Here is a 12,618-nt window from a genome sequence, read left to right as displayed (position 1 = left end):
AGTCAATGTGAACGCCCTGTTTCCATTCATAAACTAGCTGAGCCCACATAGTGCTATACAGTGTGGCTTTGCAGTTACTTTCTCTCATGAGATAAACTAGCAGGATCTTCACTTATACCATACGTTGAGATGTTTCCTACTAGTTATCTTATTTCCTATGCCCCTAAGCCATATGCTTATAAGGATACTTGTGATGCAGCTGGCTGATAAAAGTAATCACTACAAGACTCCCTAAGTACACCCACAATGCCATATTATCATTCAAAGAGTAACTTTCAGTTAGAACCATTCTGTAGACCCACATGACATCATCGTTCAAGGATGCCAGGAGACCAATTACATAGGACATGAGGTTTGGGATTTATTGTATTTTTAAAATCCAAGAGCCAAGAAAATAATAACCTTTTCAAAAAATAAGTTTCTGTGTTGCGGAAACAGAGAGGGAAAGGAGAGAGGTGTTAAGGCAATATTCCTCAATATTACATTTTCTAGATTTTAGATATCCAATGGTTTTGGTAATTAAAGAATCTGATTATCATCATTAATGAGGGAGACTTGTGAAACTAAAAGAAACAGCAGTCAACATATTGAGATGTCTGGTGACTCACGAGAGCAGAGTGTCTAAGAGGGCACTTTAGTAATCCACTCAAAGTTCATTTTAGAAACCATAAAACTAAGACCATATTCTTGAAAAATACATCTTGAATCAGGTTTAACTAATTAATATTCAAGAAGTTCCAAAAACATATTTTAAAAATAATAACTAGGATTTCCATCAATTTTCAAGAAAAAAGAAAGAGATGAGGGTGCTTCTGAACAACCAAAGCAACTGAATTTGAAGCAACTAAATGCACCGAGAATTTGACTAAGGTACACGTGGGGCAGCTCAAGCTGGGCCCCCTCGGATGTGGTGGAAAAGCTGGAGCCTCAGACACGGCACCCAGCTCTTGAGACCCTTAAGCCAGGATGTGGATATACCCAGTCCCAGAGGACTGCGGGGGTACGTTTCTTAGTTCCATCCCAACAGTGGGGAATCAAAATATCTCAAAATAATAAAGTAGCTAGGAGTCCCCTGGGGGGTCAGGTAGCATCATAGATCGAAAATAAATATAATTAAAATAAGAATACTAAATTTGAAGCCCACAAATTCTCCTCCTCTTGCTCTGTACCACAATTCTAATACATCAGATCCCTACCAGGCCAGCTATTTTAAACCGGTTAAAAGCCATTTTGTTTGTGAAGTTATCAAACAAAGGACACATTCTTTTCTTTGCCAGAAAATATTATCCAAACAGGTCTAAGAATAGGCTGGAGAATGTAAATATTGTAATTGAAAAAAAAAAAAAAAAAAGAAAGCCAGCCATGATACAGAAAGGAAATGTGGTAACAGTGATCAGGGTAAAAAAATGAGGAATTTGCACACCTCTGTTGTAATACAGTTTGACCACTGACACATGTGCTAGACAAAAAAGTACAGTTCCACGGGCATTCTACAGACAGTTCTATGCACATTCTATGTGCATTTATATAGATACACACACACACACACACACACACACACACTATCTTCCAAGTTTGCAGAGAAGATATAGCATGGCTGTTCTAAGTGTGGGTTTTCTTGCTCTTTTAGAGAAAGGAAACAGGGCTCGACTCTCTGAGCAGCTATCAAAGAAGGAAGAGCTGTGCTTGGAGTACTTAGAAATAATACGACACAGTGCTTCCCGAAATGTATTCTATGCAACAGTGGTTCCAGGGGATAACCAGAGGAAAGGGGGTTTTGTAGTCAAACATTTCAAAGGCACTGAGACGTCTTGAGGAAAGAATCTGATTCATTTTGTCTACCCTGGTACTTCCTAAACTTATTAGGACATAGATGAGTCTTTCCTCTAGAAACATCTAAGTATATTCCAAGAACTAGTGTCTTTTGGTCACACTGAGAGATTCTCAGCTGGTTTTATAGGTGGGGCAGTGTGGCATATAATTAATAAACAGATATTTCAAGGCAGGCAGACAACCCGCAAGTCTCAAGAAAAATTTCACTCAAGTTATAAACTCATTCTGAAATATAATTTGCCCTCCTGTCATTTGGTATTGCTGAAAATCTCGAAATGGCTGGACGACGAGGCCACTCAGCAAGGTAAAATCGTGTTCTTGTCACTTAAATTCCACAGTCCTGTCAGGTGGAGCACTGGCCCCCACTCGGGACTCTGAATTACATATGCAAACCTAAGGTTTTCATTACACAATCCATGGATGCCATTGGAAAATCCAGGCAAGACCTCGGGACCCATTATTCTGACCCTCTCTCTTCAGAGGTTACCTGAGGGTATTACTAAAACCAACTAGATTCTGAATTCAGGGGTCAATTCTGCATTATTCCTAGAATCTAAGAATAGTTCTGGAACCAAGCTTCAGAGTCTTAAAAATCTGGTCAGAATTCTCAGAATGATCTAATTACTCCCTGACTCCCCACCTGCCACTGCAACTCAGACCAAAAGCCTGTCCTGTGAAGGATGGCATGAGCTGCCTCCCAGATATTATTTCCTCAGGCTCTCCACGTGCAGAGGGATTCCAAAAGTGAGGGCTTCTGACCTCTGTGCCTCTCTGGCAACCCCAAGTAGTACCTCTCAGCTTTCACAGAATATACTCTTTTTTTGTGTGTGTGTGAGGAAGATTAGCCTTGAGCTAACATCCATTGCCAATCCTCCTCTTTTTGCTGAGGAAGACTGGCCCTGGGCTAACATCCATGCCCACCTTCCTCTACTTTATATGGGACCCCGCCACAGCACGGCCTGACAAGCGGTGCATTGATCCGCGCCCGGGATCCGAACCTGTGAACCCCAGGCCGCTGAAGCGGAGCGTGCGAACTTAACTGCTACGCCACCAGGCTGGCCCCTCAGAACATACTCTTCAAGGGGCTGTGGGGCTCCCTCAGCTACAGCGGCTCCCTCTGTCAGGATGGGAAGACATACCATCCAGCTGGGCAGGGGTCACCATTAAAAGGAATAAAAGGACAGAACAGGTGATGCAAAGCTGGCAAGCCAGGTTGTTACACATTAGAAGTTCCTGGAAGTTAGAGGTGTTTCCTGGTGTCATTCTAAGGGCTTGATCTAACAGCCTAGGTCTAGACACGCAGATTATTTTAAAGGGCTCATTTTAAAGGGGCTGGGTTTAATTTCTAACCTTTATATATCTGGTCTCTCTAGACTAGAAATTCAAAATAAAAGGAAAGGCCAAATCTCAAGATCCAAGGCTACATTTTGCTGGGAAAGATTTGGCCTGAGCGAACATCTGTTGCCAATCTTCCTCTCCTTTTTTTTTTTTCCCCTCCCCAAAGCCCCAGTGCATAGCTGTATATCCTAGTTGTAAGTCCTTCTAGCTCTTCTATGTGAGCCGCCGCCACAGCACGGCGACTGACAGACGGGTGGTGTGGTTCCGCACCTGGGAACCTAACCCGGGCCACCGAAGTGGACCGTTGCCAAGGCTACATTTTGAATGACTTACCTCAATTTCCACCCTTGTGAAGGGCTGGCAGAAAGTAAGCACACAAAGTTGAATGCTGAAGAGAAAAAAAAGAGAAGGGCACCTTTATATGGTAACACAAGTACCATCTAATATTACTCAACAATCCTTTCTTTACACAGCACCTCCCCGCCACACTTCATATGTATTTTGTGTTTATAAATGCCACACTGCAGCTAGGACACTTCTTGGGCTTAGAAAACTATTCTTGATACTCTAAAGTTAAATCACCAAATGCAATACCAAATACGTATTTGTGAGTCAGAGCTGCAGACTAAACCCCAAATTTGAAGTCTCCTTGACAACTCAGGCTCATAGGCCTAAGTCCCTAGAGAAAGTACCCAGGGCCACATTTTAAAGTACGTAAATGTGTTTATAGGAAACTCCTGAGTGGCACACTACATTACTAAACTCTTTTTTTTTTTTTGTGAGGAAGATCAGCCCTGAGCTAACATCCAATGCCAATCCGTTCCCGTCTTCCCCTACTTTATACGGGATGCTGCCACAGCATGGCTTGACACGCAGTGTGTTGGTGCACGCCTGGGATCTGAACCTGCGAACCCTGGGCCATCGAAGCGGAGCACGCACACTTAACCACTCCACCACTGGGCCAGCCCCTAAACTCTTTTCTGATATTAAAAAAAAAAAAAAAAAAAAAATCAGTGGGCCTTTCCTTAAAAGCAGATCCTTAAAAGCAGAAACTTGACCATAATTTTCCCAGTTACCAATAAGTGTTTCAGTTATGAGGAAATTTTCTGAAGAGTTTTAAATTTCATTGTAAAGCTAGACAAAGGTTTTCTTTAAAATGATTGTAACCAATCCTCTCAAAGATAATTTTCGGAATAGTTGTTCCTACTTGCAGCTTTCTAGTACATATTTAGACTCTCTGGATAAGATTTCTATGGGATTTTTATTTAGCCTCATTTAGACAGATGACCCAGAAATCTGTCAGAGTGGATTAGACAACATGTCTAAGAAAACAACCAACCAACCTTTTTTCGCTATTAAGAAATTAAAATCTGATTTATCTGTAAAAATTACTTGAAAGGATTTACTTAAGACAAGGAATTTAGGAATATGAACAAGAGATTTAGTTTAAAAAAAAGGAATTTCGGAAATAGATTTGCCAATTCCATAATTAATTATAAATTGTTAAAAGAAGTATCAGTTTTCCAACCTTCCATCTGAAAGGGAAATATCTTTTACTACCAACCCCAAACAAATAAAGTCAATCCATATTATCTACCATAGAGTAAATCGTTCTTTAATTATTTAAATTGAGCTTTGGAATTTGGGGATTTGAATAGATAATTCTGTTCTGAAAATTCTGAAATGCTGTAAAAAAAAAAATGAAACCACACATAAGATCTCGTTCAACCTGTGTTGTCTGCACTACACACAAACCAAACAACGCTTTCTAGACTGACACAAAACAGCTTTTCACAGCTGCCCCTTCTCGAAGTTTATTCCCCCTGTCCCTTAGGGTATCTGCTTTGGTGTAGAATCTCTTCCTTAGAATCTGAGCGGAGAGCAGCACTTGGAGCAAGGCAAGTGAGAAAATTGATTTAGAAGGAACAGACACCGTGCTAATACGTCATGAAGCAGATCAGAAGGTAAAGGTGCAAGTGAGAGTTACCATAGGTAACTGCATTTGGACAAAACAAAGTTGTGCCTTTTGAAGATTTTGTGTTTGTTTACACATCCCAAGAAATCTTTAACTCTGAAAATACTTTTTTCCTCTCTTTCTTTTCTGAATTCCCTCTCCTATTTTCTTTTTCCCTTCATCACATGCTTCCTGGGTTAGAAGGCTAGAGTAACTAAACCACTCTATTTTCTATCCCTGATCCCCCTTCCAGAAAAGACTTCTCCCATTTGACCTTCACATCTACCTAGACTACTGCAAAACCACAAAAGTCACATTGACTGCACAGTGAACCCAAAGCCACCATCTCCATAAGGAACTTAACTTGTAAAGGCCACACGGATGACAGCCCTCAGGAAACATACACTATCCACCTAATTTTTAGGCATTTCTTTTTCTCAAATGCTCTGATATTACTTGTTTCTCCTAATTTTCCCTTGTATAAAAGCTGAAAACCAGGAATTCAAAATCAGTAATGACAAAACACATGTGTTCTAGCCAAATGAATAAATTGATTTCCTGAACAGTTAAAGATAACATAACATCTAGATACTCTTTACAATGTATATTCTTTATTTTTGGTGGGGTTTACTTAATTTGAATTACCAAGGACTGAAGCATAACAGAAACATAAATGTTTCACATGTTAATAAACATTAATACACGTAGCTGGCCCACCAATGACCTATTCTGATTTAAATTGTTATTTCAAAGCAATTCACACACACAAAATGGAGAAAATAAGTATGCAGTATAAAAAAAATCTGACTTTCAGAAGTTGTTTGGATTATCTAAAAGGTATGGAAGGAAGCCCACAATGTACTTGAAGGCAAATAATGATTTCTCCAAGTGGTTGTCTCCTACGCATCAACAATGTTACCTGAACTCTGTATATCACAGCATCAAAATGCACTACTTGGTGGGCTCCAGGGCAAAGCCTCAAACCCAGGTGTTTCAGAGGACTCTCACCAATGAAAACAGGCTCAGACTTTTCCAGGGAACCTAAACAAAAGACCTTCTTGATAGAAAGTAAGAGTCTACGTGTTCTGTTCTTTTTAAAGGCCTATTTCACTTCAGCTTGCTTAATAGTGAAACTGTATTCCTCTCCTCTCTTAAATGTTTACAGAAACTGCTGATTGCTAGACTTTTAAAATCCAAGAATGGAACTGAAAGCTTGGCTAGCTATTTTCTCAACTCAAGTCAGACACATCACAACTATTTCAGGCCATATGACTGAATTGCTCTGGGCTGCTTAAATCAATAGAGTAAAACAACGATGGAGACACTGGATAATGGTAAATCTGCGATGGAAATGAAACTACAAAATTAATGCTAAGTATGATGCAAACTAGGTCACTGGAATGTTTCTTAAGAATTTGGAGATAAACACTTGAGACTCATTAGAACATGACAGACAACTCGAATTCTGCACATGGGAGACACTGGTGGCTAATGGGCAAGACAGTTATTCTCTCTATAGAGACTTATCAGTTACAAGATTTAAGGAGCTGATTAGAAATCTTTACTTTTATAAAGACAAGCTTGTTTTGTTTTTTTTTTTAAAGAAATTATCTTTCTTTTCCTTCACTAGAATAAAATTTATATACACCGATAATAGATATAAGCAACTTACAATGTATATCCTTGCCATGTCCAAGTCACAGTATCCTACAATAACAAAAGTATTTAAACTGTTAGTCCAGAGAAAAATTACCCAATAATACAAAAATCTTACTTTAATATTGGTATTCATGTACTTTTTTCTGAATTAAAACAATATGTTAAAAAATAAAGCAAACAGAGTATTATTGTTAAACAACAGTGAACTGATCTATGAATTCTTGGATTATATATCTACATAGCAAAGATCCATCTTCCTTATCTATCTTCCACCTATCTTTTTATGGAACTAAGTTGCTCTGAATTTTTTTTTAAACTATTATGCATGCTTAGCTATTTTTCTCCCCATAGGAACATATCCGATAACTAATTTGCTTAGAAAAATCAAACTACATCATTCTCCAAAAAAAGAGTTATTTAGGAAAAAAGATTAAAGCAGTGCATAGTGAAAGAATTTGAATAAATGAAAAATGCAAACCCATAGGCAGAAACACAGTGAGTAAAAGTTTGATAGATTTTAATTTTTTTAACCATAGATGTCCCAGGCTGAGAAACCAGCCACTGAATAGAAAGTTGAATTGATCAAGAACTCAATCTTCAACACATAGATAATTAAAAATTACCTCTTGCCTTTTTTATGTAAATTCTCTAGTAAAGAAAGTTCCTCTTAGAACCAAAACATCCTCCAAGAAACCTTTATTTAGGAAAATGGCGGCACAATCAATATCCAGAAGGTAACAATGTACCTAGCTAGAGCAGTAGAGGCTATCTCCTGAGCCAACTGTGGACTTTCTACAGGATGTTACCTTCTTTTCAGATAGTTTCTTGCTTAAGCTACTTGCCAGGGGTCACATAGCTAGCAAGTACTGAGCTAGTAATTAAATACCAAATCTATCCCAAATTTATCCTAATTAAATCCTCCTCCCCCAGTAATGACCACTGAATCTGGAAACATTTCCTTCTAAGCTTAATGAAAATCACAAATTTACACAAGTTTTCTAATGTCCAGTCTAATGAGACCCTGAACCTGAGACTTAATTGTCCCATCATAGTGACAACAGAGTAGCAGCTCAGGAATGTCTTCCTGTAGCTGAGTAAAAGCCAAAACAGTATGTAACATTGGTATCAACAAATATATGCCTATCTTGAAAACTTTAAAAAACTAAATGTGGCACAGAGAATGGGTCTACCCATCCACTTCCACCATTTACCCATCCACACCTTTATTCAAATGTGAAAAGATGCCCTAGGGCATTGGTGCTGTTTGGGACGCTGAAATTCTTCCCATAGTGAAACACCATGCTTACCAGCTTGTTTGGGTATCTGAGGAGGATCGGCTGAACCGGAACTCCTGGAATGAAGGCTCCTATAACCACATGGAAATTTTATGACACGTTCTTTATATGAATACAAGTTTCACAATAAAGACAACATTAATAATAAATGGTACACATATACTGAATGTTTTAAGAGTACACATCAACTATTCGCTGTATGTTGGTAAATCCCTAGTGTTCACCAAAATGAGAGATTTTTTAAAATTCAGAATTATGTAAGCAAAATATTAAACGTTGTGCCTAAGTCACCTAAAATATTTATTTATTTACAACTCCACTTGTTTTTGTTTTCCAAATACCTATTATTAAACAGGATTTAAAAGAAAGTAATGATAAAACCAAGACACAGAGAAAATAAGAAGAAAATCTAGATGAAACCAAGTGCTTGGAACAAGAACTACCACACTTGGTAGAAGTGAGCTCTAATTTTGGCTCTGAGCATTCTAGCAGCCAACACAAAAATATTTTAAAGCATTATCAATTACTATGAAATTACACATTACTATGAAATTCACGACTTCATAATATGAAAAAAAGGAGTGAACCTTAGAAGGCATTTGAAGGCATTATCATGATAATTGAAACAGCTTTTCTATTTGATGACACAGGACCCCAGGTGTCTGTGAGGGGATCCTTGGAGGAAAAGAAAAATCTGCCAGTGGTTTCTGCTCAAACAACACACACACACACACACACACACACGCGCGCGCGCGCGACACTCCAAGGAAGAAGGGGTTATGATACCAAAAGAGAAAGCAAAAGAGTGGATTCACAACGTTAAAAACTTTTTATCAGAAAAGGAGAAATGCTCAGAGCAAACTAACGAGTTATTTTGTGTATTACTATCAAATCATTTGAGAAATCTGCCATACTACTTTGTCACAATACATAATTTAATTTATCTCACCTGGTTTAAAAGTAATCAGACAGGACCGATTAGTACAAGTACCTTCTGGGAAAACTAGCATCTTGGAAGAAAAGGAATAGATTTAATATTTCAGTCTAATTAATAGATTACCTCTTTACTTGCTTTCTTATGACTTCACAAATAGCTGCCAGGTCTTGTAAAACAGAAATGAAATAAAAGGCTAACACTTGATTCTAACGAAAGCTAGAATCAGATTATCTGGTTCTCCTCTAAAAGAAGTGTAGTCTGATCATTAAGATAATTAGAAAATGGATTAAGGCTTTGAATAGAGAATACACTTAGTAAATATTTCTTAATGATGATGCTATGATCTGAATAAATTTAAAAGAAGATGCAGACACTAAGTCATGGTCAAAGTATACATTAAATTCTTTCTTCTACTGCTATACATCCTTAAACAAATCATTTCCTACTTTTCTTTGTTTCAATTTTCCCATTAAATGATATCCACTCCTACAACATATAGTTTAGGGATGTATGGGAGAAAATGGAGGACAATACGCCTTATGCTTACTTGAATTAGTTGACATATGGAATTCAATTTAGCATCTTTCTTTGAGGAAGTATGTTTAGGTTTTAACATACTCCTTCACGTTTTCCATGTGAAAGATTGCAGTACAGTTAGTTTCCCCATTAACTGAATGGCTTGATTTTCTGAAGCTTTTAGAATTTAGCAAAGAGGAAACTGTTAGGTACAAAATAAAATAAGAAAATTTCTGCACTCACTGTAGTTAGTATGTGTATTCAGTTAATATGTGTATTTTATAATGGAGAGGGAAAACATTAGGCTAAATTGCCACAAAAACAGGTTACCTGTAACATAAAAATTATGAAGGTTCAATTCCATCCTCTAATTAAAAAAAAATGAGTTTCCTATCACGATCAGATACAATATCAAATATGATTTATTCAGTGGAAATTCTATAGCTACACTATTAACAATGAATGGATATAGAGTAAATCATAAAATCTCAGAGCTGGAAGGGGCATTAAAAGTCATCTAGGATTTCTAATGCTTGAATTCTTTCTACAATATCCCCCTCAAGTGGTTGCTTAGCCAATGCCTAAAAATTCCAGAAAAGGATTCCAAATCAGACCATTGTACCTCCGGACAGAAAGTTCCTCAGGATCAGCAAAAAGAGCTGAAATCTATTTACTTTGTTAACTTTCAGCTCCCAGTCCTAGATATATTCCTTGGATCCAAAGAGAAAAATTGAACACTTATTCCAAATGCCATTTCTCCCCAGTCACTTTTTAAATCATTCTTCTCATGCCTTAGTTTCTAAAACCTCCTGGTTGGTCATACTCCTCTGGTTACTTTGACATCTATACATCATCATGGGTGGCCAGATCACTGCAAGACATTAGTTCTGCTAGAGATCGCTTGTTTTCACCTAGGCACAGATAGAGGGATACTTATCAGAAGCACCCATGAGGCTTTCCTTATCCAATAAATGTTGTCCCTCCCTCACCTTCAAAAGGCATTCCAGAAGAAGGGGTGGTGAGATGGTAAAGCTTGAGAAAGTTCTACAGGTGATTCTTATATGCCCCCTGAACTAAACATCCCAGATGTTTAATTCAGATTTAATCAGATAAGATTAAAAATTGTAATCACTTTTTCAATAAACCCACCATATTGTTGAGTATAATTGAGCTTTCGTATCTCATCTTTAAGATGGTAAATAAATTCAGAGGTAGAGAATTACTTTTTATGACACAAAGTAAAAATTGGTTCAAAGAGTTTGAAGAATAAACAAGAATGATACATTTAAGTCCACAGAATGTCTCATGGGGAAGAGAACGTCTTAATATTCACTCATTTATTCTGCTTCTATTATGCTAAAGACATCTAGCACAGGTGTCTCCAGATATTGCTATCTGTGGATCCAAATGAGCATGTTTACAAACGTACAATAAATAAACTCTCAACATATGTAAATGAACATCTACTGTTTTTCACCTGGGGCCACTCCCCTCCTGATGTTGCTCGCCTTATTATTTCATTTATTGTGTTTTTTCGAGAATCTGGATCGACACGGGATACCAGCACTGGTTGCAGAGCTCGTAACAGTCCTGTAAAACAAATGAACAGTCACAACCAAGTCAGTCCTGTCGCTCAAGCTACCATAGCAATGATACTGGATAAATCATGACACAAATTTTATGGAAAATCTCAAGATATAGCAAATCAAAGAGGTCAACTTAAAAACAAACAAAAAAAAATTCTAATGCAAAGTTCATTAGAACTTAGCTTCCGGTTTCAAAAGGAGAGGTGGACATTTAGACAAAAAATATTTCATTGATTTAATAGGAGTTAGCAGAAAGAATATGTAAAGAAGCAAATACAATTTACTCCCTAAATGTCTTCCTCCTCAACTGACATTAAACCTGTGGGATATACTACCAGATTATCTTGTTTTATTTTAAGAATATCCTGAAAACTGATTCATAGTGAATTCACAGTACACATGAACAGGGGGCAATTATTATTCATTTTACTAAAATTTTCAGCACAACAGTCTTTTAAGTGGGTAGCTTCCTTATGCAAAATAAACCTTCAATTTACCAAAAAGCTATTGCTAAACAAGTTTTCAGGAAAACACCATATTACACAAAGCAAAGCGGTTACACTGAAAAAAAAAAGTGTCTTTCTGAACTGAATGACAAAAGCTGCAAGAACTCCTATTATTTCTTCAGAGCACCAAGGCAACATCAGGCAGCTTCACGCCCACTCTCTCATCTCTTGATGTTTGCAATAACCTTGGGACAACCCGGAGCAGTTACTTGGAGACTAATACCTTAGGGAGAGACCCAAGCATCTGCTGGGAAAAACATTTCACTTGCTTCATTATTTTTTATGGCAGGAAGCATGTATTGTTCCACACCATAATTTTCAAGGAGTCACACATTGTTCCCTCATGGAGATTTGGGGGCAGTAATGAAGAAAACAGAGTTAGGAGAAAAGACACAGCTTGTTTATCAGCCTAATATCCTGAAGAGAAATTCATGAAATAGCACGTAACTTGTGTTTTCGCAAATTCTTCGGTTCAGTTCTCTCTCAAAAAAAATCAAGCATGTTTGGCATTTAAAACCTGGTCTTTCTGACCAGGTATATATATAAGAAGAGAAAGAGGTGATGGTTCAGTAATAAAGGTAAGATTTAAAAAAAAAATCACAAGGGTACCGATAGGGAAGTCTCTATTTTTTTTTTTCATAAATTCCTTCTTTCAATATAGTACCTCATTAAAAGAACGGGAATATGTTTGAAATGTTTTATTATTTTCAAGTTTTAAAAAAAGTCTACCAATAAACTACATACGATTTTTTTAAATTCAAAGCATGAGCATGAAGACATACATATATATTTTTATGTGCGTGTGAGGAAGATCAGCCCTGAGCTAACATCTGCCAATCCTCCTCTTTTTGCTGAGGAAGACTGGCCCTGGGCTAACATCCATGCCCATCTTCTTCCACTTCACATGGGACGCCGCCACAGCATGGCCTGCCAAGCGGTGCATTGGTGCGCGCCCGGGATCCAAACCGGCGAACCCCGGCACGCACCCAACCAC

At 37.7% G+C, this 12,618-nt stretch overlaps 1 protein-coding gene across 1 annotated transcript in view; it reads right to left on the bottom strand.

The window, feature by feature from the left end:
- Positions 1–12,618, bottom strand: part of LPCAT2 (lysophosphatidylcholine acyltransferase 2) — a 68,233-nt gene that overhangs the window by 41,104 nt on the left and 14,511 nt on the right. Inside the window, exons 4-8 of the mRNA XM_058527829.1 lie at positions 11,010–11,122; positions 9,029–9,089; positions 8,092–8,150; positions 6,798–6,832; positions 3,505–3,559 (exon numbers count right to left, since the gene is read on the bottom strand). Coding sequence (XP_058383812.1) covers positions 3,505–3,559; positions 6,798–6,832; positions 8,092–8,150; positions 9,029–9,089; positions 11,010–11,122 — 323 coding nt within the window. The remainder of the gene's footprint in view (positions 1–3,504; positions 3,560–6,797; positions 6,833–8,091; positions 8,151–9,028; positions 9,090–11,009; positions 11,123–12,618) is intronic.

The sequence above is a fragment of the Diceros bicornis genome, chromosome 32 (assembly GCF_020826845.1).
Source record: "Diceros bicornis minor isolate mBicDic1 chromosome 32, mDicBic1.mat.cur, whole genome shotgun sequence".
In the NCBI taxonomy this organism is placed as follows: Eukaryota; Metazoa; Chordata; class Mammalia; order Perissodactyla; family Rhinocerotidae; genus Diceros; species Diceros bicornis.
Note: the sequence above shows the minus strand (reverse complement) of the source record. Positions and strands in the feature narration are given on the sequence as shown.